This window comes from Pseudorca crassidens, chromosome 9 (genome assembly GCF_039906515.1).
Source record: "Pseudorca crassidens isolate mPseCra1 chromosome 9, mPseCra1.hap1, whole genome shotgun sequence".
Lineage (NCBI taxonomy): Eukaryota > Metazoa > Chordata > Mammalia > Artiodactyla > Delphinidae > Pseudorca > Pseudorca crassidens.
Genome location: NC_090304.1, coordinates 16041381 through 16069014, shown reverse-complemented (window position 1 = coordinate 16069014; position 27634 = coordinate 16041381). Strand labels below are relative to the sequence as shown.

Sequence of the window (27634 nt, the reverse complement as noted above, 5' to 3'; positions counted from 1 at the left end):
CATTATTTTATTTGACCTTCACCCTGTTGGGAAGGTGGGGAAAGTGATAGATTCTTGCTCATCTCTAAAGCAGACACAGTGAGGTTCACAGAGCCTGATGACTTGTCCAAGGCCATATAATGGGCAAGTTGTGTAAACAAGCAAGAACCCAGGTCTTCTACCTGCAGAGTACCTTGAGTTACTTATAGAGTTTTATGGGAGTCATTAAGCCTCCTCTGGGCTGAAACATTTCCACTCTTGTGAGTATATGGTACAAGCTTGAGACAAAGAGTATCACATCTGTTCCTCTGTAGGAGAATTCATACAGGTGGGATGGTCATGGCGCAGCCAGAAAATGTGGAAACAGTAGGACTTTATTCTGTACTTTGAGCTAAAGCTCTAAGAAAAGTGTATAAGAATAAATGGCTGGGATTTTGGTCTCTGTCTTTCATAAGAATATAGACTAGGAGAAAATAGTATATGAAATTTTGTACTTTTGAAATAGGTGTATTTTAATTTAGGACAGAACGATCAAAGTGCTGGACTCTAATTTGGGAAAGAACAGAAGTATAAAAAGCATAGATCTGGATATGCAACTGGAAAATATCTTCTTAATTTTTTCCTTTAACTCTTAATCCTTTTTAGGGAAATTTAGTGTTTACCACATTTCTAGGAGCTCAGGTGATGAGAGCCCTGATTTAAAGCTGTGGGTTGTACATTTCTGCATCTTTAGTGAAAGCAACTGACAGGCAGCCTGAGTAACGTTGATTTATTTACAGTTAACTTTCCCCCTCCCTTTCAGAAACACTTAACCTACCCTAGATGTGATTACTATGAGCCCAACCTTCAGGGAAGTCTCCCCTCTAGATTCCATCAAATTACAGTATCAGACACCCCAAGGTGGGAGTAGGTGTGGATCTTGGTCAGTAAATCAAGGGATGATCTGGTTCTTTCAAAGATCTGCTGTCAGGGCCTCCAGCCATGCGCTGAGCTTGCTCAGCTGGAGAGGAGGGGTGAGAGTAGAGAGCCCTGTTTTGGCCTGATGCCGCTGCCTTAGTTTAATGTTAAAAAAAAAAAAAAAGGGCCTATGTGTGTGAATGGTGGAGACAGCGAGGGGTTGCTGGTGTCGGGAGATGCTTTGCCATTTTCTGTAACCAGAGAGGGGACAAATTACGTTATCCGCGTTGCGCTACACTCTCAGAACTTGAACAAGTTTGAGAAAGTAACTCTGGAGCACAACTTTAAAGTTGCATGGCCGTCAGGTCTGGAGAGATTAGCCCTTTGTTTTGAATCTTCTCTTTGGAAGGAATTTCTCACCAAGTTAAGGTTCTTTATGAGGGATGACATGTTTGTTTTTATCGTTAATTTTCTTAGCTCCTCCTGTCAAGGACGCCTGCATTTTACTATCTTTTTAGTCTCTCCGTGCTTTCATTCTTCTCCCTCTTTTCGCAAATATCAGCAAAACTTTATCATCCCCCCAAATACGCCACACCTGTATTGCTTCTGAATGTCTGTGTCATTTCTGGTCTTGCCCCTTGGCAGGCCTGGTCCCTACATCTGGGCCTAGCCTGTGTGGCTGGGGCTCTCCTCGGGCACCCTCCCCCACCTTACCTCTGGTTCTCTGCCAGATGTGAGCATGTCTGGAGGACAGAGACTGGAGCAAGTGAGAGTTAAATGTGATGCGGGGATGGAGTGGGCCGAGAGCTGTGAAGTTTTGGATTTCTGGCATGTGCCAACAAAACCGTATCCTCTCAGTGTCACAGTACGCGGGCCTCTCACTGTCGTGGCCTCTCCCGTTGCGGAGCACAGGCTCCGGACGCGCAGGCTCAGCGGCCATGGCTCACGGGCCCAGCCGCTCCGCGGCATGTGGGATCTTCCCGGACCGGGGCACGAACCCGCATCCCCTGCGTCGGCAGGCGGACTCTCAACCACTGTGCCGCCAGGGAAGCCCTCAGTGTCAATTTTTAAAAAACTAAACGTAATGTAGTCCTAAAATCATGTTGTAGAGTGAAGTAGTTTCCCATGTTACTTTTCTACAGTGTGATTAGAGAGATTATACTCTACCTTGTCAGTATGTCCTAATTTTATTTACCCAGTCCCTTTTGACAGACAGTTTTGTTCACATTTGCTCTCATAGATAACACTAGTAAAGATACCGCAGATTTTTTTTCTTTTCGGCATTGGCCATACCAGACCTAGAACAGCGAGGAGAGACAGCTGGGGTCCCATGGCTGTTGACAAAAATTGATGAGAAAAATGGAGAAGTAACTTAAAATGGATTGTCGAACCTAGCATAAGAATGAGGTTGAAAATAAGTTTGTTCCTATGAAATCTAGCCAGAACGGTGACTTAGCTGCAAGCAGGGCCTCAGACGAGGATTATATACTTACTAGAGGTCCTGTCAGCATCAGTCCGAGTCCAGCTTTTGGAGGCCGGCAGGGAAGGCTTGGTAAGTGGGAGGGTTGTGTGCCAGCACTTACCTGACTGGCACTCATCACCCATGAGGAGCAGGGCTCAGGGCTGTGGGCACAGTGCAGCAGAGCTTGCTGTAGCCCCTAGTTCTCGGGGAAGTGGTTCTCCAGTATCAGTATGCATCAGAAGCTCCTGAAGGGCTCACGAAAACACAGGTGGCTGCCACTCCACACCTAGTTTCCGGGTAAGTCTCGGTGAGGTCCTAGAATGTGCGTTTCTAGCAAGTTCCCAAGCAGTGTTCATGCTGCTGGTCCAGGGAACCATACGTTGATGTGGGGTTGGTTCACAGGGTGTGTCCTGACTCACTGCCTGGAGAAAGCTCTCCCTCTCTCCCCATCCAGTTCCTCTTCTGTCCCCCTGGGGCTTGGATTAGAAGCATCCAGGGCCGGGGTTCAGCCCACATCTGTCTCAGCTACATGAAGAACTCAGGGCTACCGGTACTTAGAAGTTCAGACGGCGGCCCTCATTCACAAAGGTTGTGGTTGTACAAGCCGCTGAAAATATCACTCAGCTGTAAATACTAACAAGCTATAAATCACTCTGCAGGCCGAAGAAGTGCCAGGTCAGGCGCACGAAACGGAGCTCTGAGCTGAGAAGATACCCGGTTAGCAGTCTGTTTAACTCAGCCCCATGCCCTTTAACTTCCAGGTTGTGGAATGTTTCTCTGGAATTTGAATGCCTCTCCTGCCCCCCAGGAGGCCCTCTTGGCCTATTCTCCCCTTCTTCCTCCCACTGCCCAGATATGACTAAAGTATGTATGGAATTTAGAAATCTTAGCTTGAATTTTAAATAAGTTTAAGCTTTCGGAGCCTTTTGTTTTTAGAGGCACCACATTTACAGGATCACAGTCGCACAAGCGGTCCACTCTACTGCCCTCAACTCCAAGCCTTTCCTTGAGCTGCCTTTACCATTGAATTGTTTTGTATCTGTAGTTACTTCTCTGGAAACAAGCTAGAAAGTCTCAGGTCATGGAGTAAAGAAAGCTGAGTTGGGTCTGTGAATGGGGAGATGCAGGAAGATCCCGAGAGCTGGACCCGGGAACCCAAGCCAAGAACTTGGCCAGTTCTGATGGTCAGATAGAAAATGGAGAAGATGAGGTCACAAGTCAGATCCAGGTGGGGGAGGATAAGTAAGGCACATGAAGAAACAAACGCGGGCGTGTTGCAGCGAGGATCCTGTCAATCAGAGCGTCCTTCCTCGTAGAGGGAGAGTAGTATACCTGAGCAGCACACACCTGCACGGCGACTCCAGCCGTGGCAGTGGGTGAGCCACACGCACGGTTTCCCTGGATGCGGGCCTACATCTGCGGTTTTTGTAGAGTTCACTTTTATGACTCTGGCTTTCGTGAGTCAGCAGCTGACTGCTTCCTTATGTCACATGTAGGAGGGCAGCGAGGGGAGTAGTTTCTCGAAGTCTGTGGGAGCTTGATGTGGCAGTAGATGAACTGAGGACATATTGAGTGTTTGGGCCACGTCATCCTTCATGCCCCAGCTATTGCACACCCCATTCCCTTTCCCCTTGTTCCAGGGGCCACTTCCATTCTCCTGTGAATCTGCTTAAGAGGTTACCAGGGAAATGAGTTGTTGTGTATCACAGCATCAGGATAATGCATTCTGTTTCCGTTTCTAATTTCCTATACTGTTTACATACCTATCAATTAATATTTGAGTGTAGTTTTCTAATAAATGGGTCATTGTAGCTGCAGAGGAGAAAAATTTCCACACTGCTCCAGCTGGAGGTTGATTCTTGATTTTTGGTTCTCTTTTGTATCTCAGCTGTATCACTTAATTTTGTAAATACTTAAAAAAAATAGTACGGCTTAACACATGTGTGGTTTAAAAATTCAGATAGTAACATAAAACGTAACTAAAATTAAGGCCTGTTCCTAAGGGGCAACTTCTTTCAACTCTGTCAGCTTGCCTCTGATACTTATTTTCCTGTCTCCTCATAAAATGCTGATAGTGCTATTTTTGATTTCTCAATCACAGACATTATCTTTCTGCTTCCTTAGAGTTAGTGCTTTGTTTCCTGTTCTTGCCTCTTCCTCTGCACATTTCTTTTCTTTCTCATCTTACCAGTGGGGCGGTATCATCATTTTTCATTAAAGCAGTGTTTATTGTTGCATTATTAGGACTATATAAATGTTGCTGTCAACGGAACCAAGTAGTAAAACATGATTATGTATAACTTTTTATTTTCCGGGAAGTAAATACATAACTGCCTTTTTTCCCCCCCTCTTAGTTTTCCACGTTCCTATCACTGGTTGTTACTGAATTTTCCACCAAAAGAGTGAAATGATCAAGCACAAGTAAACTATAGGATTTCTTCCCTCCTTCCCCATTTTTTTCCCTCCCTGCCTTCCTCCACCCTTCTCTCCCATAGCCCTGCACCTTCAGCTCCAGAGTGAATTGATTGCTCTCTAGGTCTCCTATGCAGAGGTCAGCCTAAATTCTCTGTTCACCATGATGCTCGGAATTCCCTGCTTTTCTCTTCTTTGTTGGATTCTTTGTTTCCAAGTTCTAACATCTTTCTTTTCTTGGGGTTATTTTTTTCCAGTAGCTTCCCCAGAAAGGGGACTGTTGGGGGATAAATTTGCTGTCACCTTGCATGTCTGAAAGTGCATTTATTCTATTTCACATTGATTAATAGTTGGGCTAGTGTAAAATTCTGGTTGTGGTAGCTTTTCTTCAGAATTTTGAAGACATTGCGTCATTGTTCTCTAAGCTTCCCGTTTTAATATCAAAAAACTGAGGTGTCATTCTAATTCCTGATCCTTTTATGTGAAATGTTTTATCTTCTTGGGAAATCCTGTGTTCTGAAACTTTATGATGGTGTGCCTTGGTATGAGTGTTTTTTTGTTCACTGGATACTGGTTTGGGCCCTTTATAAGGAAATTTTCATGTTTAATATCTTTGATTCTTTTTTTCCTCTGTTTTCTTTTTCTTCTTTATGGAACTTGGGTACCTAGATGATGAATATGCTAGACTGATACTTATTTTTCATATCTTTGCTTTCCTGTTTATCATTTCTTTCTGGCTTAATTGACCTTTGTTTTAATTTCTTAGGTATTTTCTCAATTTTATCTTCTAACCTTTCTTTTGATTTTTAACGTTTTGTTCACTTTTAATTTCTTAGAGTTTTTTCTTGACTTCTAATTAATCTTTTTTTATATCTTCCTATTCTTGTTTTAAGGATACTGTACTTTCTCTCTGAAGATATTTGTGGTTTTGTTTTTATTTGTCTTTAGCTCCCCGTATTGTTTGTTTCCTTTGAACTCCTTTTTCAGGTCTTTATTTTCTATCTTTCATATTGGAAACTTTCTTCAAATACCTGATGGCTTTCAGCAGTCTGCTCTTATTTAAGATAGAGGCACTGAAAGCTGATTGGAAGCTCTGCATACATGGATAGGTTTGTCGCCTTATGGGCTTTTACTGAGGTTATGAGGATGGGGACCTGATGGTTGGTATTCATGGGTTATTTCTGTTGGATTGGTTCACTGATCCAGAGAATAATCTTTCTGCCCTTGGGAGTAGGGAGAGGATGGATAAGTCTGGGCTGCATGCATGTGGGGAGCTGAGTGGGGGAAGGAGAAGGGTTCTCATCCTTCACTTGATAGGTGATCACTTCATCTGCTGTATTCAGTGTGGTGCCTTACCCTGCCTTCCGTGCCTCATGTCGCTGAGTATGGAATCTCTCTAATTCATTTTCCTCAGAGAATAAACATCCTTCTCCTGCTAAAGTGGCAGAAGGTAGGGAGGACAGGTAGGGGGTGGGCCTGCCTGTGCATATAAGTTTAAGGGATCGTGGAACCAACGGTTTCTTATTCTTGTTTTTAGAGTCCGTCCTTCCTGGACACCTAGTACCTCCAATTTCTGAATCTTCTTATCATCATCCTTGGAAGGTTTAGCTTTTTATGTTTTGCTAGGTACCTTACATTTCCCTGTCTGCCTTTTGTTTGCTTAAACAGACCTAAAATTCTCTGTTTTTTTTTTAACTTTTTATTGTGACATAATTTCAGACTTAAAATTCCCCGAATAGTACAGAGTTTCTGTGCACCCTTCACCCATATTCCTCAGATGTTAATATTTTACCACATTCCCTTTATTCTTTTCTCTGTGTGTGTGTATTCACATTCATATATGTCTTTTCCTGAACCATTTGGAAGGTGCAGGTATGATGTCCCTTTACCCCTAAATATTTCTCATGGAATCACAGTACAGTTAACCAAAATCATTTGGAAATAAACAGTGATACAACATTATTATTTAATTTATAGACCTTATGTAGAGTTTTGCTAGTTATTCTCATAACATCCGTTATAGCAAAGGAAGATTCCAGACCGTGCATTGCATTCAGTTGTCATGTCTCTTTAGCCTCCTTTGGAACAGTTTCTCGAGTCTTTTCTTTGTCTTGCATGGCATTGGCCTTTTCAAAGAGAACGTGTCAGTTATTTTAGAATATGTCCCTTGATTTGGGTTTGTCTGATGCTTTTGTGTCAAATTATGCATCATGTTCCAAATTATAGAAATTTAAGCGATGCATTTTTGACAGGAATATCACAAAAGTAACGTCGGTTCTCAGTGTATCCCATTGGAGGACACATGATGTCAATTTGTCCTGTCAGTAGTGATGATAACTTCGCTCACAGGTTTCTCCAATGGGAAGTTACCCCTTTCTTTTAACGTGTCTTGTGGGGGAATACTTTGAGACTGTGTAAATATCCTGTTACTCCTCAAACTTGCACCTACTAGTTTTAGCATCCACTGATGATTTCTTGCCTGAATCTGTTGGTATAATGGTTGCCAAATGGTGATTTTCTATTCCCATTCTCTGTCTGCTTTTGAGAGTGATTTTTCTTCTTTAACCTGGAGTTCATGTCTTTAATCAGTGTTGGAAAATTGAGTCATTTTCTCTTTGAATATTACATATCTGTCATTCTCGCCAGTCCTTCCTCTTGGAATCCTATTAAATGTTATGTTAGGCCTCTTTCATTCTGTGTTGTGTCTCTCAGGTTGGTTGGTTTGTTTGTTTTTTCCCCTCATGTTTTACACATCTTAACTCTTTGTGCTGCATGCTGGATAATTTTTTCACATCTATTTTGCTCTTTTCTTTAGCTGTGTCCGATGTGGTTTTTTTACCCATCCATTGAGATTTAAATTTCAATAGTTATTTCTAGAAGCTGTAATTATTTTTGAAATCTGTCTGATCTTTTTTTCATAGTGTCTCTTTTTTTCCACATATGTTTTCAGTTCACTCTTTTATACCTTAATTATTTGAGATACTCACTTTATATTCTCTCGTAATCCAATTTTAAAATTTCTTATAAGGTCTAATCCTGTCATTTGTCTGTTGCTCTTGTTGCATTGTTTCCTTATATGTTTTATAATTTTGGAATGTGAGTTCATCTCTGGTAAGATTTTCTGTGGAAATCTTTGCCACCTGGGGTAAGGGGGTATTTCTCCAGAGAGTGTGTTTGTTCTTGGGTTTTTTTTTTTTTTGCTTCTGCCAGGTGTTCCAGAAGTATTGCAGAGATAAATCACTTTTTAACATTAATTTCTTGGTAAGAGGTTTCCATACTACACAGGGAAAGTCCATTTAGACCCTAAACCTACATGAGGGCTAGCCTTTATGGAAAGCACCCACTGTGCCCAAACTCAGGTTGAAAAGGATAAATGTTTTTCTGTTGTCTCCACATACTAGGGGTGACTTTCTGGACTGCCTTCTCACTGACTGTGCAGGCCTTGAAGGATTCTGGCTTGATGTGTAAGTCTCATTGCTAGTTTCCTTCCTTCCTATGCCCAAAGCCATGTGTCCCTCTTCCGGTATGGGTGTGAAAACCCACACCCCTGCATTACTAAGCGCAGCAACAGCCTCTGCCCTCCCCAGGGCACCGTGGTGTCAACAAGCCCCTGGGCCTTCAGCTCTCATTCGTAGTTTTTCTTCATTTTTGGTTCCTGGCGATTTCCCATTTCCTGAATATTTAAGAAGACTTTTGTTACATTTTATTCTACATTTCTGTGTGTCGTCTAGCAAGAGGCTCCATCTGTTTCACCTCCCCAAATGTACTGAACTCCTGTCCACCGGTGTCTCCTTGCCTATTCTTTTTGCCCCTGTGGGTTCATATGCCCACCCCCCACCCCGGCCCAGGAGGAAGCAGAGATAAAACATAGTAGACAAAACATGTACCTTATTGGAATTGCAGAGAAGTTAAGAATTAAGAAATGACTGCATTTTAGAGGTTGCTCTTCCCACTTTGTATCAACTTTAATGGTGGTGTTACACTCCTGTCAGCTCAAAAGTGTATGAAAGCTTTGGTTTCCTTGGTCTTAAGTGTGTGGGTGCTTTGTGCTCAGATGCCACAGCTGTAACTTAACCTTTCCCAAGAGTTTCTGTTTACCAAGCTAGTGAAGTCTTCCTCCATACCATAGCTGAGCGCTAAAATACAGTCAGTGGGCCGCCAGCAAACGTTTTTATGCCCAGGCCAGGGAACGGGCCTCTCTTTCAGACTGTGAATGTTTCAGGTATGGGATAGTCGGATGAAACCGTAGATCTGTTTCACCTCTCTTGAGAAGTAGGAGTTTGAGCCACCATTAGCATTCTTGAACACTTTGGATTATAGATTAACCTTGTTGACTTGAATCAGGTAAGTTTCTAGTTTTTTCATTGAAGTGTTTCTTTTAAGTGTTTTCAGTGTACTTATTAAGTAACAGATCCAGGGATGAGGAGTGTGTGTTTGAAGACTGTGTCTAAGAATAATCCACATTTTTTGCTATCAGACAGCTGAACCGTTATTTTTAACATATAAAATTATGAACCAGTAAAATCAATGATGTGTTACATTTGCGCCTACTTTATTATATTCACCCATTTAATTGATTTGACAGTATCTTAAACCATCTTACCATAGATATGTTTAGTGAAATTTATTACTTGCAGACTGATATAACTCATGAATTATTAAAAGCATCAACATATGGAATCCACTCATTCCTCATTCCAGCTCCTTTCAATATGGCTTAGGCTGAGCCATTTAACTGGCTTCTGTCCATCCCACTGACGGAAGCCACAGCCAGACGAGGGTTCTTATAAATGATTGGCTTCCTTTCCAAGCAAGAGGAGGATGAAATGTCAACTTTTCCTCTACCACCTGAAAAGCAATCAGGGGCAACCCTTCCTGCTCTTCTTGACAGTAGTTTGGCTTTATAGAAGAAGGGTGGGCACCAGGCCAAATGTGAATTTCAGTGCTATGTAAAGACAAAAGTTAAGAAGCTAAAACTCAGATAGTAACTGGAATTTTCAGAGAGGCATTCAGATGGGTTTAACCTGTGAGCCTTCAGAAAACTAACTGTAGCTGAGAAATTCCTGAACTGCAAGTTTTAATCCCTTCTTTCCTGGTGATGATCCGAGTAAATTGAGGTTACTTACCGAATCTCTCTTTGCAGCAATTTGCTCATCTGTAGGACTGGGTTTAGGGATATTAATAGCTTCAAAAGAATAGTATAGCAGTTAGTGGCTGATTACCAATTGCTAATCAGGGTCATTGAAAAGGACATTTTGGAATCAACCTGAGTTCAAGACCGTTTATTAGCTTAACATTGTGCTTTCTTATCTCTTTGAAATTTGTTATCCTTATCTGTAAAATGGGATATTACTTATTTCACAGGATTATTATGAGATATTAATGAAATAATATATGTGGAAGCATTTTGTAAGTGGCATTAATGTAATGCTGCTAGTGTAATGCTTTATCACATGGAAACATACATTCTAGAATTGGATGGGACTTTGGAGGGGAAAATTGAAATTTACAGAGGGTGATTTTTTAGATAGATAGATAGGCTCTATTGTGTGTTTTCTGTCGTTTAATCCTTACAACCCAAAAGCAGCATTCTGTTGGCTCCATTCTTACAGATGAAGAAAGTGAGTCTTATTTATTTTTAAGATCTATGTCCCCATCATCCCATTTTATAGATGAGGAAATGGAGGTCTGAAGAAGTGTGGTGCCTTGCCTGATGCAGAGATTCTCAGTCCATCATTCCATCTATTATAATACACTGCCATGTTTTCACAATAATTATTTTTATCTTGCACACAGACTTGGCCCTCAAATTAAACAGGAAACACGATAGCACCTAATTAGATTATTAGTGTAAATATAGAAAGACTTCTGTCACTGGCTTCATGGTGGATTAGATATGCTAAATGACCTTCCCAACTGAACAACGAAAATACTGAATAAAGTATGATAGAGCCTGTTGCTAAGCTGGTATAAAAGTAAGATATTTGTCGACCCTAAACAAAGTGAAACTAGGTGTCCTGGAAGTGAGTGGGGGCCAAAGCTGGCTTTTGCTGCAGAGATTTGGCAGAGTTTGATGACCTGGAGCTCCCTGCCTGGTAACTGTCTGAAATAGGGGACAAGGGAGCAGGATTGAAAGCCTGTGGCCTGTGCAAGTTGGAGAATCTGTCAGGAGCTTCCTGGATGAAGCCAGGAAACTAAAAGAGCCTCTTCAGTGTCAGGGTAAAGAATAAGGAGTCTGTATTGACCCTGGTGTTGAGCACTGAATTCATAAGCCACCTTCACATGGTTTGTGGTCCAAGTTCGTACTACAAGTGTGGTCTGAATAAACCTTAAGAGGAGAATTTCGTTGAAGGTGGCCCTGAGTTGATAGGGACCAGCAGAAGTAGACACACATCCTCTCTGGAGGAGCTCATCTTCAATCCAGGTCTCAAATAATTCTTAAAAATAAAGTGTCTACGGAAAATGATCAGCTCACAGTAAAAAACCATAGTTTTTTACGACATCAGAGTGAGAACCAGCAGAAACACAGCTGCAAGAACTTCAGATTATTAGATTAGATTAGATTATTAGATTCAAAGCAATTGTTCAGAATGCAGCCCAAAGAGGTGGAAAATATGAAAGAGTAGTGACATGGAGAACAGAGGAACAAGGTACAACATACGTCTAATCACAGTTCCAGAAGGAGGAGAGAGAGTGAATGGAAACAGGCCCTTTTGAAAGAATAATAGCTAAGACTTTTCCAGAACTGTTGAGTGATGCCAGCCCTCAGATCGAAGAAGACCAACACACCACAAGCAGGAAAGTCATAATGAAACTTCAGTGCAGCAAAGAAAAAGGAGATCTTAAACACATCTGGAGGCAAAAGAGACTAACAGTAAGAAAAGATTTGGCTTGCTTCTGTGACCCTGAGTTAGTCTCTGTGGCTCAGTTTCTTTGGATGTTAGAGAGTCACCATACCTGTTACTCCAGTCCACCCAGATGTGGTTAGACGCATTCCAGTGCCACCATGTAGAAAACTTATTTACCAGTACCTTACTGTAAATAAATTGTAGGAATTCTAGGTTTTTAATTTACTGTCTTCCTTGGTTGTGTCTACAGCACTAAGGAGATTGCTAGCCTTCGATTTTCTTCATCTTTCCTGTGTCTGTTTAATGTAAAGTCAGTGAGATTTAGCCATCAGTGTTCTCCTTGTTTTTCGGAACAATCAGTTATTTTTTATGGGTGGGATGAATCAAAGACACAGCGCAGCAAGTAGACTTCAGGCTCGTCCCCAGATCTTTTCTCTCGCAATGTAAGAGAGCCTGCTGGAAGACATCCTTAGGTCTCTGTATTTCTCCGGCTTCCCGAGTCAGCGCACGCCCAGCGGAGTGCTGTGCTGCAGAGTGGAGCTGGAGAGGTTTAATGGTTCAGGCAACTTGGGCCACGTTACTGATTGCCCCTTTCAGATCTCCCAGCACCCATTAACATAAATATCATCTCACCGTTTTGGACAGGGGACACCACCCTCATGCACGTTAGTAATATGATGCTAATGCTTAACCCTTTCATTGCTCTCTCTGCTTCAAAGGCCTTGCCCTAATCCATTGATAGGGAGTCTGTTTGAACCTAGAGGAGAAATGAAAGGGTTAACTCCTTTTGGTTTTGCCCTTTGACCACTTCAGGATGAGAGGCATGATGAAATACTTTTCAAAGTCTTCAGTGGAAACACATCATGCATAATTGGAGCAAAAAAGAATAAATCAAAGCTTCCCCCCCCCCTTTTAGTCTGGTAATTCATAATTGAAACCACATTGAGGTAAGAGTTGATAACTTCAAAACAACCAAGAAAACTGCCCTTTCTGTCAAGGTAGGGATAGGTAAGGCTACTCATAGCCAGGAGCTCGACAGCTTCTGTGTAACAAGCCTGTCCTCTCCTCTTTTCCTTTCTCCTCTGACTTCTCACTTTTCTGCTCTGGCATTATACCTTCATTTACATCAAATATGGATTGACTCAAATATCTGCTTAATTCTCTTCTTGTCACATGAAGTTGTACGTAGTGACATTTTAAAATGTCTGCTATGGTGAGGAATAGGGATTCTCTTCTTGTCACATGAAGTTATACATAGTGAGTAATAGGGATTAAATTTTGGATTATGCTGCTTTGAGCTTGATTCCTCCTGTCTGGAATTTGGTTGGTTTAGGTTGAAAGAGTCCTTTCGTTGGTATTAGAATGTGGTCTTCCTCACTCTTGATTTTATAATCTTCCTGTAGTTCCAGCAAGAACATTTCGGAATGGTTAGCAACGTGCTCACCAGCTTCCTCCACTTTCTGTATGGTAGGTAACCTTGACTGGAATGGTTTTGGTTAGGCTCATATATGACTCCCATGGCCTTTCTACTAAGGAAGCAAAACAGGATTGCAGGAAGGGCCCAGACAGCTTCCTCTGTGTGAGATTGCCAAAGGCACTCCTAGTTAGTTGAGTTTGAATCCCTTTCTTGAAGGAGAAGCCCCCTTCAAACTGGTAGTTGACTTTAAGCCTGGTTTCCCAAGACTTCTCTTTCAGGGGATACTGACACCTGAACCCACATCTCCGTCTTGCTGGTTTGTTTGTTCACTACTAGTTCATTCACCAGGGCTTTCCAGAATAAGTGATGTGATAGGAGAGAACTTCTGGAAAGCGGGCATGGTGGCGTGACGGTTGTCATGGCTCTCGTGGATTACATTAACAGTCTGGATCGCTCAGCTTCCGTGATGAGTACTTGGTTTAAGAGTGAGGAGTGGGCTTCCCTGGTGGCACAGTGGTTGAGAGTCCGCCTGCCGATGCAGGGGACACAGGTTCGTGCCCCGGTCCGGGAAGATCCCACATGCCGCGGAGCGGCTGGGCCCGTGAGCCATGGCCGCTGAGCCTGCGCGTCCGGAGCCTGTGCTTCGCAACGGGAGAGGCCACAAAAGTGAGCCCGCGTACAGCAAAAAAAAAAAAAAAAAGAGTGAGGAGTGAAGCGAGGAAGGGGGGGCGCGAGATGACGGAGGTATTTGGGCTCAATGCTGGTGCTCTGTCAGAATGACACACGCTTCTCCTCTTGGTATCTCCTCTCACCTTGGAGTGAACAGTTTCACTGAGCGTATCTGAGAACCAGCGTTCCGAGGTACGGCTGCGGTAGCTGGGCTTTGCCTTTTCCTCTGGTCTCTATTGCTGGGTGCCTGGTTTCATGCCCCATCTTGCCATGATGCAGATTTAATCAGGCAACAGAGTTAATTGCCGCATCGTTTGCTTTTTCCCTGGCAGAAGTCAGAGTCTTGAGTAAATTATGGAGGTTTAAATGTGCTTGATTTCCTGCAGAAAGTGGGGTCAGAAGGTCCCAGACTGTAGACACTCTCTTTGGTCAGCCAGCAGGGGGTCAGTTCTTAAAGGTATTTCAGAGGTGACTAAATGCTGTTTTTGAAATGTCCTTCTCCAGTATGTTTTTTTTTTTTTTTTTTTTCTGGGGGTTGGTTTGTTGACCTTACCCCAGCGGAGTGGAGTGTCTGCATGAAGGCGTGCACCCCAATTAAAGCTGCCTTTCTCCACGCTGTCCCTGGGCTCCAAAGGCAAACGGGATTATGTTTGCAGAGGGAGAAGCACCCAGCACAGAAGCCCAGCTGCAGATCAGCGTTTCCTATTTCTGACCTTCTGAGATAGAACATGAAGGTAGCTGTGTTAATTTATCAGTAAAACAATACTCAGGAAAAAGAAAGTTTCAAAAGAAATCAACAGAAGGCCAATCACGAGACTTAAAAAGAAACTTCTGTCATATGGTCTTTTCATGCTGTGGCTTTAGCCTGCCTGACTCTGAGGTCCCTCGTCTCTGCTCTCCTTCCTTCCTCCTCCCAGCCCTGGCCCTGGTGGAATCTGTCCCGGTCTTGGAAGCAGGTCTTAGGACGTGCTGCTCAGTTTGCCCTTCGGCTTCTTTGGCCAGCACTCTCCTACTTGGTCTCCTCCTCACCTCCTCCAGGGAGATGGAGGTGACAGTATGGACCTTCGTGTGCCCACGGGACTTCAGGACCTTGTTTTAGTACTTGTTATTTGCGTTATAATTTGTCTTTTTACCTAGCTGTCTTCCCTACCAGATGATGAACTGTTTGAGGGGAAGGAGTTTGTTCATCTTTGCATCTTTAACACTATTCTAGGCTTATAGTTTGTGCTCAGGAAATGTTGACTGAATGAATGAGCACCAGAAACCATATTGGTGGGAATGATTGCTGAGCTGCTAAATACCATTGTTTCAGCAGACAAGAATATGAATTGGAGCGAGCTAGAAGTTTTTTGTGTTTGCTTTCAACTACCATTCATGGATTTCTGTGTTGAGCCCTCCGCTGAGTGCTTACGTGCATAATCTCATTTAATCGTCATCACCTTAAGAGGCAGGTACTGTCATGCTCTTCGTTTTACGGGTGAGGAAACTAATACTCACAGAAGAGGCTTTACACACCACAGTAAATGGCGGCATCCAGATCCCAACCCTCTATTAAATATCCTAATCCTACACTTCTTCAGAATACTTAGCACAATAAGATGGTTGGTGAGTATTTTTAAATGAATGAACTAAGTTGGAAATCATTTCAGAGCTCATGACGTCACTCATTTGAATGTACATTAACTGTTCACACCCATACCCAAAGAGGACAGAAAGAACGCGACCCGGATCATTTGGGCTTAACTGAATCATTTTTAAACAAGTTTTTCTTCAGTCGCACCAAGCACCGTACTAGATGCTGGGTGTTAATAACAGTTATGGCTCCTTTTTTCACGGAGCTTTCAAGACAGTTAAAATATAATGAATAGGAAGGAAAAGAGAAAATTGTGAAAATAAAAACAGTATATTTGGAAAGGAAGAAGCAGAGGTAGAGAATCCAGGTAAACCAGGACCCCAGAGCATGGTAAGGTAAAGGTAGAGAGGAAGAAGGGTTTCATTTAAAATCTTGGTGCTGGAAGATACCTCATGATCGCTTAGCCTACCCCCCTCTTCTGAGACCTGCAAAAAATAAATCCCAGAGAAATTGCTCTTCCCACAAGGTCATCTATTGGCTGCCTTTATCAAATGTTTGTGTGTGCCAGGTACTTTACATTTGTTACCGATTTACTTTCATTAACAACATTTAGATTGTTAAGAAATAATAAAGACATGTTAATAAGTAATTATTGTTAAGTAATACTGCCTAGAAAAGTAGTATTATTATCATGATCTTATAGATTCAGAAACTGAGGTGCAAGAGAGGTTAAGTAATTTACCCAGGTCACACAGCTGGCAAGTGAAAGAACCTGGGTTCAGATTAAGGACGTGTGACTCTGAAACTGACCCCAAATGTGCTGATTCACTTTTGAAGTCTTTTGCATCCACCTTGGTGGCATAGCCTACAGTAAAGTGTCAAGCTTGTAACATAGTAAATGTATGCTCAGCAGCTTCTGTGTTGCCTCCATGTTCATCTCAAAGCCTGTTTTTTATGGGAAAGTGTTGGCAAGATTTCAGAGCTTGTTATGTTCCTTTACATGCCCTGTCTCCCCAGTATGCTGCCTTTTCTGCTTCTCCAGTCTTCAAGCCCTGTTTGGTATGCAAGTGAGTGCTGTGGAAAAATTGAGCACCGAAGACAAGTTACTGTCTGTTTCCCACCCACCCGTTCCTTTGTCTCCTCCCCCAACCCATAACCATCCATTTCCCGAAGGGAGCTGGCATAAGGGATGAGACCAGATCTGTTGTCTTGCCAGAGACCCTGTTCCTTCTCCCTGGCAGCGCCTTGAAACCAGAGCTGTGATGCCTTTCAGCGGGGGTGCCTCAGTTTAAATTCCAAGGGATTCATTTTCTGAAACCAAGCTTTGCATCTCTCAGGGAATTTTCCTCTCCTTTTAATGTCATAGAGTCATGCAAGTGTGCTGGCATTCCCCACTTCTCCCAAAGAACAGACTTCATTTTGTTGGGGGTTTAATAGTTTTTCCTTCTGTGTAAGAGGTGTATTTACCATTTTAAATTTATGTGTTCCCTTTGTGTCAGTGTTATATATTTGGTGTGTTTTTTTATTCCATGTACCCTGTGAAATCATAGTGTTTGGGTGGGCCCTTACATATTGGCCCAGATTTGATTATCAAGGCTAAAGAAAACCTCCAGCATTTTTGTCTCAGAGAGAGCTGGAAGTAATAAGCTCTGGAGTTTCCCACAGTTCCAGTTTCCAGAGTCTATAAGTGGTGATGCTTACCCCGGACTCAGAGTTGGAGGAAGGGCCGAGAACCACCACATCCTGGTGTTCTGGAGCCAGATGGCCTGGGCTCTTTCCCACTTCTGTCACTAGCAGGTTATGTAACCTTGAGCGTCATTCACTATTTCTTCCTTCCTTTTTGGACTGGTAAAGCACATGATTAGACATCATTCACTATTTCTAGTCCTACAGTTTCATCATCTGTAAAATGAGAATAATAGCTATCTATCTTGGGATTGCTGTGAGGCTCAAATGAGATAATTTATGTAAAGCACAGTGCCTAACAGTTCAGTACTCAGTAAATCTTGACTGTTTCGACATCACACATTAAATTATTTTACACGCTTCTTTAAAAAATCTTATTTTTTCTTTTCCATTGAAAATGGTGATTTTCAAGCATACGAGTATTATGTCGGGAGGAGTAGATGAGTGGGCTGGGATGGTGATAGCAGAGAGACCATGAACCTTAGGGAGTAATTGTGACTTAAGCACAGGGCTACTTCCTGACCTCAGTTTCCATGCAAGTCAGGAAGCTATGAAGAATAAGATAGGAGTATAAAATGAAAAGGTGTTCCTACAAAGGTAATTAGATGCAGGCTACAAACACTAAAATCCGGGCACCTTCCTAAGACTACAGCTTAACGCCAAAGCATGATGTCATGGAAACAAAAAGTCAGCGTTAAGAAGATAGCCTTTCCTATTGTGTCTCTTGGTTGTGAAATCTAATTATGGCCTGTTGTGGACATTTTGGCTTTAATATCCTGATTACATTAGGACTCCAGGAATCCCGTTCAGTCTCCTTGAGTTCCCATCCATGTGTATTCCATGTGTTTGTGTACATTTCCTGTCCCACACTGTTACATCTGGCACACAGCTGTTGTCATATACGTGGTGATGGGTGTCCATCAGTGATATGGATGAGGTTAGTGGGGGGACCTTGGGAATCCCAGAGTACGAAAGACTCTAGGGAGTGTAAGCAGCCAGAATAACAGGTAGGTCGTTTCATATTCAGCCTCCTCTTGGGGACGATGAAGTTAGGTCCTGGGCTTTTCACATATGAATGTGAATGTAATTAATGCCACTGAATTGTACACTTAGAGATGGTTAAAATGGCAAATTTCATATTATATTTTACCAGTTTTTAAAATTTAACAGTGTAATATACCAAAAACCATTGTATACTTAATTATATCTCAATAAAGCAGATTGAAAATATAAGAATGCTTTAACAGTCGTTCCCTATTATCAATACAAAAATATCTTGTTTACATTGCTGCATTAAAAATGACAATATTTTAATGGTAGCAAAGAAATTGAATTTTATTCATTACTTTTTAAACCTTATTTTGAACAAAATTTAGACTTACAGATAAGTTGTGAGAATTGTACAGTGAACTCACATGCTCATCACCTAGATTCACACATTTCATTGACTCTTTATTCCCAGTGTTCAGAAGTGATGTGCTTTGATATGGTTTTTGTTTCATTGGTTTTTTTAGTTGTTGTTGTTTTATCTTTTTATGTTTTTAAAATTCAGTGTACTCATTACTTATTTGGTCCTTTCAATCTGAAAATTTGCATCTCATATCTTCTGTTCTTAGAACTTAATTTCTTTGACAGTTTTGTTTCTTCCATATTCTGTGTTTTCTTTTTCAGGAGCCTCCTATTAGATGGATGTTGGACCTCCTGTATTTTCTCATCTTTTCTGTCCTGTTTTTCATCTCTTTTTGTTCACCAGACTGCAATACGTCATCCATCGTCTTTATCTTTCAATACTGCCTTAAAAAAAAATTAAGCTATCATATTTTTAATGTTCAAGGGTTCTTCCCTATCTTTGATAGACCTTTTAAAATAAAAATAGCAATTTATTCTTATTTCATGGGTGGAAAAGTCTCAGAGGATATGAAGTTATTTAAATTTCCTTCTGCTGCTTCTGTTGTCTGTTTCCTCTGAGTTCCTGTTTTTCTCTTTGTTCATTTGGTTTCTGTTGTTCATGCTGAAGATATTCTTGAAATGTCTGATTCTAGGATCTGTTTGTGATTAAGAGGGAAGCACTAAAAACCTGATTAGAAGGGTTTTTTTGGGTTTTTTTGTTTGTTTGTTTTTCACAGTTCATCCATTTAATAAACGTCTGACAAGAACAAAGCTAGGTGTCAGAAAGCTAAAGACAAGTAATCTAGGGGTCTCTTTCCCCAAAGAGGCCAACTATCTGATTGTAACAAAAAAATCTAAGCAGGGGAAGGGCAAGCTGAATGGTCAAGTACTGTTGTCATTCACACTCAAATCTCACTGAGAGGGTATTGCCATGTTCTCTTCTCCTATGGGATCCGAGGTGGTTTCTAGGTCAGACTGAGGTCTTCTAGGGCGCAAGGGACAGGGTGGGGAAGGCCCAGGGTGACAGTGCACGTCAGGGTGTGTCAGACGGAGAAGGCGAGCGTGTGCACTGACACAGCAGTTCACCTGGACACATGATCAGAAGTTTTTTGTTTAAGGGAAGCTTGTTGCCCGAGGGCTTCACTGTAAGGTGGTGGAGCTTCGCTGTAAGGTGATGGAGCTTCGCTGTAAGATGGTGGAGCTTCGCTGTAAGATGATGGAGCTTCGCTGTAAGATGATGGAGCTTCACTGTAAGGTGATGGAGCTTCGCTGTAAGATGGTGGAGCTTCACTGTAAGATGGTGGAGCTTCGCTGTAAGATGATGGAGCTTCGCTGTAAGGTGATGGAGCTTCTCTGTAAGATGATGGAGCTTCGCTGTAAGATGATGGAGCTTCGCTGTAAGGTGATGGAGCTTCGCTGTAAGGTGGTGGAGCTTCGCTGTAAGGTGGTGGAGCTTCGCTGTAAGGTGATGGAGCTTCACTGTAAGGTGATGGAGCTTCGCTGTAAGATGGTGGAGCTTCGCTGTAAGGTGGTGGAGCTTCGCTGTAAGGTGGTGGAGCTTCACTGTAAGGTGGTGGAGCTTCACTGTAAGGTGATGGAGCTTCGCTGTAAGATGGTGGAGCTTCACTGTAAGATGGTGGAGCTTCGCTGTAAGATGATGGAGCTTCGCTGTAAGGTGATGGAGCTTCGCTGTAAGATGATGGAGCTTCGCTGTAAGATGATGGAGCTTCGCTGTAAGGTGATGGAGCTTCGCTGTAAGATGGTGGAGCTTCGCTGTAAGGTGGTGGAGCTTCGCTGTAAGGTGGTGGAGCTTCACTGTAAGATGATGGAGCTTCGCTGTAAGATGGTGGAGCTTCACTGTAAGATGATGGAGCTTCACTGTAAGGTGATGGAGCTTCGCTGTAAGGTGGTGGAGCTTCGCTGTAAGATGATGGAGCTTCGCTGTAAGGTGATGGAGCTTCGCTGTAAGGTGGTGGAGCTTCGCTGTAAGGTGGTGGAGCTTCACTGTAAGGTGGTGGAGCTTCGCTGTAAGGTGGTGGAGCTTCACTGTAAGGTGGTGGAGCTTCACTGTAAGGTGGTGGAGCTTCGCTGTAAGGTGGTGGAGCTTCGCTGTAAGGTGGTGGAGCTTCGCTGTAAGGTGATGGAGCTTCGCTGTAAGGTGGTGGAGCTTCGCTGTAAGATGGTGGAGCTTCGCTGTAAGGTGGTGGAGCTTCGCTGTAAGGTGGTGGAGCTTCGCTGTAAGATGATGGAGCTTCGCTGTAAGGTGGTGGAGCTTCGCTGTAAGGTGATGGAGCTTCGCTGTAAGGTGGTGGAGCTTCGCTCTAAGGTGGTGGAGCTTTGCTGTAAGGTGGTGGAGCTTCGCTGTAAGGTGGTGGAGCTTCGCTGTAAGGTGATGGAGCTTCGCTGTAAGGTGGTGGAGCTTCGCTGTAAGGTGGTGGAGCTTCGCTGTAAGGTGGTGGAGCTTCGCTGTAAGGTGATGGAGCTTCGCTGTAAGGTGGTGGAGCTTCGCTGTAAGGTGATGGAGCTTCGCTGTAAGGTGGTGGAGCTTCGCTCTAAGGTGGTGGAGCTTCGCTGTAAGGTGGTGGAGCTTCGCTGTAAGGTGGTGGAGCTTCGCTGTAAGGTGATGGAGCTTCGCTGTAAGGTGGTGGAGCTTCGCTGTAAGGTGGTGGAGCTTCGCTGTAAGGTGGTGGAGCTTCGCTGTAAGGTGGTGGAGCTTCGCTGTAAGGTGGTGGAGCTTCGCTGTAAGGTGACGGAGCTTCGCTGTAAGATCATGGAGTGGCAAGTAAACCACATGACTGCCGATGTTTTGGGATCTGGAGGAAGGCAGAAGGCCATAGAGCTCATCATTCAAAATATAGGCTTTAATTGCATTTTCCTCTCGTCTGTGCCTGTGTTTCCATGTCTAGAGCTTCAGTTTCCTCAGAGGATAAATCTCCCTTCTCTAGCTCAGGCAGGGAAGAAGAGTAGTTTTCTGGCTGAGTGGGTAGGTGATGGGGAGGGCTGTGCCCTGAGTCCGTCGCTGCTCCTTACAGATATTTTAACTAGTCCTCCTGTTTTCAGCCCCCTCCTCTTACTCACAAGGGCCCACTGAGCCTTTGTGGGGCTACAGTTGGGGCTTGCTTGCCTTGTTGCTCCCCCTACCCTCCGCCCACCTTTTGGTACTTGGGTTTCAGCTCTCCCTCTCCTGTGCTGTCATCACTTCTCCAGCCCCTTTCCGTCTTTCAGAAACGTGTTCACGCTGCTCATCAGCTGCTGTCTCTGCTCCCATTTCGTTGTCTGGGTAGATTTATATCTATTAACTGCACTTTTATATGTATATCTATATATATCTATTAACCCACTTTAGTGGGTTTGGGGAGGGAATGAAGATCAATGCATGTGTTTAATCTGCCATGTTTGACCAGCAATCTCTTCTCAGCTGCAAAACTTCTCTGCCCCTTGTTCAGGGGTATCAGAGCCAAACTTAGTTAAAGAGCATCAGCACAGATTTTGAGGGAAAGACTTTGAACAGTTGCTTGGCCCTTGGATTGGTCATGGGAAAGGCCATCAGATCTCCCATGTTCAGGTTTATTGGTGACGCTGGGAAAGAGATCAGCCTCATTGTTACTAGATCCCTCTCTGACCCACATTCATGTGCTCTCTTGCAGAAATGGGGCAGTGTGAGCAACCCGCTCTTCCTGCCACTGATACCGCCACAGTCTCAAGGTTTCACGGCCATCGTCCTCACCTATGACCGAGTGGAGAGCCTCTTCCGGGTCATCACTGAAGTGTCCAAGGTGCCCAGTTTATCCAAGCTGCTGGTCGTCTGGAATAATCAGAATAAAAACCCCCCGGAAGGTAAGAAGGGAGGGGAGACCGTGCGTTCAGGAAAGGCCTGGTTTGGGCGTTAGCGAACCCCTCAGCTGGGTCGCTATTTGGATGGCCAAATGATTTGCATCCTTTGGTTTAAAATGAATTTTCCTGCTCTGTCAACAGTAATGCCATTTCTGAGACAGCATGACCCTGGTTTTCTCAATCATCCCATCCTTGTTCTAGGGTGGCCCGTTTAACTCTAAGCCCACGGCATGCTCTGTAGCCGCAAGTGTTTGAGGGCTTAGGAATCAATAGGATCAAAGGCCATCAGCCTTGGGAAAACAGATCTCAGCTCCCTCGGCCTCTCAGCTGATTTGTTTACATGAAAACTCAGTTTAAAAGGCATTAGTTTTCTCCTTCCTTATCTCTGCTCTGATACTGTGCTCCTCTTCAAAAAGAACAGCCTCACCTCCAATGGGGAAAGTTAGCAAGGCACGCCCTCCCGGGCTTGAATCAGTTCCTTAGAGTGAGCCCTCTCTGGAAGTTCCCACCGGCTCATCCTTAATGCCTCTGTTGCTTGCCTTGGCCACCCCCGTAATCTGGAAGCTAGGGTTGAGGGCTGTTTGATTCACTGGATTTGTTTTTAATTCAGGACGCATAGAGGACGTTCCACCTGCATTTTGTTTCTCATTCAGTCCGTCTATTACTGATCCTAATCCCAGGGACTTCAAAGCTCCTGCCCTTTATAGCCTATTAAAGCCAGGAAGTTTCTGATGGATTAGAGCAAGGAATGAGTTTGAAGTTTGTAATGTGCACCACTATCACCGATAAGGTCTAGTTTATTGCGTGACAGTAGTATCTGCACTTTTTATGGCTGTTCTTGTTTAATTGGTTATACTGAAGTCAGGATAGTCAGCCCTGGAAACTCCCGGTAGCAGATCCGTAGTCTAGGCTGGGAGAAGAACGTACTTCTGTCTGTGAGGCGAATCGGGATTTAAATGTCCTCCTGAGACATTTAAACATTTTTACGTGGTGGGACTTTTGTTCTCTGAGAGAATCAATACTTACTTTCTATATTCAGAGAGCCACAGTTTAGTAAACAAAGTAGCTGTTTTAAATGAACAGCATGCCCATAGTACGCCCTGAAGCACACTGCCTTTTGTATTATTATTATTAACTATCTTTTATGCCAAGTTTTTTTCCTCCCAACATTTCTGGATTTTTTTTTTTTTTTTTTTTTTTGACTCTCAGTAAAGGAGGAGGGAAGGGGTAGAAGAAAGCGGAAGGTGTTGGCACCAGGTACCATCTGAGAGGGAGAAAGGGAGGAGGACGGGACAAAAGGAGCAGCGCAGGGGTGGTCGTGGGAGACCCTGGTCCACCAGAGTGAGGGGGATCGGAGGTACTGCGTTGCTCATTCGTCTCTTCATTTATAAAGGAGAGGTCCTGTTTTCAGAAGCAAGGCTGTGTGTCCCGTGTCCCTCGTGGGACGCGGAACAACTCTGTGTCATGCTGCAGTCACGCTCCTGCACGCGGAGGCCACCAGCTTTCAGAGAGCCTCCACCCTCACCCCGCCCTCCTGCCCAGATAGGCAGTTCTGTCCTTAGAAAACTTCATTAGCCACTTCGGGCTTAAGGTGAATCATTTATTGTAAATTTGAGTCACTTCTTTGGGGCAAGTATCATTACAAACTACGAGAAAGGAGAAATCTTTTTCTTCCTCCTTGGTCTAAGCCCCTACATTGGCATAACTAAAAGCAAGAGCACAAACCTAGGTTTTGGAGCTGGGTGTTCAGTTTTAATTTTTGGTACACCCTAGTAAAGTGTAGTGGTTAATTCTATGACCGAGAGTTTAGTTTATTTTTGAAATACTTTGGCTCTAGAGAGGAAAGACAGCCCTCAACTGATGAGGCCCTAATTTTGACACGGTTAGGGACTGGACCAGCTTTTTTCTAACAGTGGTTTTTAGGTCAGGGCTCCAGCTCTGGTGACGTGGTTGTCAAGGGAGAACGTGAACCATGTTTAATCTTCTGTGGGGTGTTGGTTCAGTTGGTGAATGCGGCTGTCAGCTCTGGCCCTCGTGCCAGCAGAGGCATCTGATTTTTCATGTACGGCATTAGTAACATATATATTTTTTAAAAAGCAAGTCCAAGGCTTTGAAATATTAGAGGCAAAAGTGATGTTTTCCGCTCTCTCTACATTTACTAGAATAAATATTGTGGCTAACATGCCTGCTGCTGGGAGGGTTAGTGTAGGCAGAAATTGCCCCCTTCCCCCCCCCCAACCTTTTTTTTTTCACTCTGCGACCCAAGCAAATACTTTTTTCTTTTTGGTTACATTTAAGTCTAAATTGCTGGATTTGAAGTTTAAGTAAATACTTAGACTAGGCAATAGAAATTTCCAGCAAGCTTTCGTCACGTTGGTTTTCAGCTCTGTCAGAAGAAAAGGCAAGCCACTACCTTCCTTCTCCCCGGCTCTTTAGTTTCCAGGCTTGATGGATATAAAGGTTGTTAGGCTTGGCCCCTGGCCCCTGTTTGAAGGAAGCTGTTACATTGTACATTTCAGATAGGTTTAACTCAGCCTTCTGTTTTAATTGATTTCAGTTTTAAATTTGAGTTGATCTCAAGGAACCCCCCATCCTGACCCCAGCTTCAGGTTGGGACTCTCATAGTTCTTAACAGGCAGGATGGGATTGGCTGAGCATTTCAGGATGGTCACCTCGGAAGAGGCAAGCGAGAAGTAGAAGCAGCAGCTCTCTTCCTTCGAGCTGAATTCTGGGACCTGGGGAGTGAGGGGCATGGGGACCGGCTGTACACCAGGCAGCTCTAGCACTCCTGGAGGGGGCTCAAGATTTGTATGGAGATAATCTGATCATTTAGTTGGTGGATCTGTGGTTGTGTTTGCGACAGTGATCGCCAGGATGGGCTTTGGGTCATCGTCAGGCAACCTGAACATTGTGTAGTGCCTTTGCAGAGTCGGAGAATTCATGCTCACGTGGCTCTTGGCATCCAACTTGGAGAAAACTGTTAATCGGTACACGTTTTTTAAAAATCCTTAACACGAGGAGTTCTTTTTCTCCTTCAAGCTGGACTAAAGCTCAAAACTGTAAAGTTATCAGGTCAGCTGGCTCAGCTGTTTGCTTTTCATAAATTTGGCAATGTGTTTGAGAAATCTTATTTTTCAGACTACTTTGTGTGAATGGAAGGTGACATTTCTGTTTGCCAGCTACAGATTCACAGGATGAGACACAAGCTATAATTCATGTGGTTCCATTTAGAATTTCAAGAAGTAAAGAAAGAGAGCCCATCTGGGATAAGCAATGTAGCAAGAGGCTGAAGGTTTCTAGCTGTGACACTGTTTGCTTCTGCACCCTAAGGAGTCACCCCATATTCTTCTGTCTACACCTCTTCAAGTTGTCAGAGGGGAGGTGAAGTTCCTAGACTTTACAAGAATCCATCTGTGAAGATGAGAATGATGTAGCGTTATTATAACCATGCACTGAGTACCTTTTATATCCAAGGAATAGGAACTGTGCTAAGTGCTTTACACGTATTATCTCTGCTCCTTATGACAGACCTGCAAGGAAGCTGTTGTTATTCCCATTTTACAAAAGTGAAGCTCACATTAGTTGAGTAACTTGCCTCAATCACAGAGCTGCAAAATGGCAGAGCCAGACGTGAACACAGGTCTCTCTGGATCCAAAGCTCATGCGCTGCGCACTAGGCCCCACTGTATCTATTCAGATCGCCAATTAGCGCTCAGAAAATCGTCATGCTTTGTCAGTTCTCTAATTTGGGATTATGCAGATGAACCAGGTCCTTATCAGGGGCTCAAGGAGAGGCAGAAGAGTAAATCTATTCTTTTGAAAATACTTAATGGAAAGAAAGAAAGAAAGAAAAAAAAAAACCTCTATTCTTTCTCACCTATATTTTTCTTTCCTACCTCATGCTCCTGTCCTATTTTTTAATTAATTAATTAATTAATTTATTGGCTGCATGGGGTCTTCGTTGCGATGTGCAGGCTTTCTCTAGTTGTGGCGAGCGGGAGCTACTCTTTGTTGCGGTGCGCGGGCTTCTCATTTCGGTGGCTTCTCTCGTTGCGGAGCATGGGCTCTAGGCGCGCGGGCTTCAGTAGTTGTGGCACGGGGGCTCAGTAGTTGTGGCTCACGGACTCAAGAGCGCAGGCTCAGTAGTTGTGGCGCACGGGCTTAGTTGCTCTGCGGCATGTGGGATCTTCCTGGACCAGGGCTCGACCCCATGTCCCCTGCATTGGCAGGCGGATTCTTAGCCACTGAGCCACCAGGGAAGTCCCCCTATTTTTTAAAACAGAATCAAAGTCCCATATCAACATTATCTGCTTTAGGGCAGGGAGTAATTATAATGCTTATTCTTTGATTGCTGCCCTCTTATCTCTGTATTCCACGGAAGGGATGCTAAAGCCCGAGAGAAAGGTAGTTCCCTTTCTTAGAGGCCTATTTTATTTGAAAATGTGAAAACAAGGGCTTCCCTGGTGGCGCAGTGGTTGAGAATCCGCCTGCCGATGCAGGGGACACGGGTTTGTGTCCCGGTCCGGGAGGATCCCACATGCCGCGGAGCGGCTGGGCCCGTGAGCCATGGCCGCTGAGCCTGTGCGTCCGGAGCCTGTGCTCCGCAACAGGAGAGGCCACAACAGTGAGAGGCCCGCGTACCGCAAAAAAAAAAAAAAAAAAAGTGAAAACAAGAAACTGGGAATTCTGCTTGAAGTCCTGTCTTGTAGTAACGATGGTTCATAGACAGCTGGACCATTGGGATGGAGACTCCTTTTGCCGAAGCTGCCTTTGGCTATCCAGCCCCAACCCAGAACAGGAAGAGGTAATCGCATTTCCAAAAGAGCCATGATTCATTCTGCATTCCCATCTGCACCCCATATCATCCTCTTTGGCCTTCATCACCTTCTAAAACTTCCCCATCAAAGACTTTCTAGAGGCAGGTTAGTTCTTTATGGACATTGTCTCAAGTAATTTTAGGATATATGCAGGCGAAGAATGTGGAAAGCTGTCGAACATGCTGTGCACACTCCCTGAGTGCAAGTCCCGATCTCATCCCGGGTGGAGGCACGTCTACACTTAACCCAAGCAGCTAGCCTGTTTTCTGTAGGTACTGCAGAAAGAGGGGCTGTTTGTTGCCTTGTGAAATTAACATGGCCAAAGTTCCACGTTCTTTTGTTCCGCTAGTGTGTTAGGTTTTCTCAGTTCCAGAGGATTAATGGCAGGGATTCTGTTCCTCTCAAAGTAGACATTGAAGATACATGCTGAGGACACGCCCCTGGCTTGTCAGAGTAATATACCAGATCTGACATGTACCACTTTGCCACCGCTATCTAAGGTTCAGAAATATCCTTTGGTCTGTAAGTAGACTCAGACTTTCAAGGGAAAGCACAGCTGACACTTAGTGGATGTCTGCTAGGCGCCGGGCACCATGCTGCTAAATGCGTTACCGTTCATCCTCACACCTTCTCACGTGTGAAGGTGGTGTT

At 43.7% G+C, this 27634-nt stretch overlaps 1 protein-coding gene across 2 annotated transcripts in view; it reads left to right on the top strand.

Moving 5' to 3' along the window:
- EXT2 (exostosin glycosyltransferase 2) overlaps positions 1–27634 on the top strand; it is a 120248-nt gene that overhangs the window by 52596 nt on the left and 40018 nt on the right. For both annotated transcript variants that reach the window (XM_067749324.1, XM_067749323.1), the window contains one exon: positions 21980–22169. In XM_067749324.1, coding sequence (XP_067605425.1) covers positions 21980–22169 — 190 coding nt within the window. The remainder of the gene's footprint in view (positions 1–21979; positions 22170–27634) is intronic.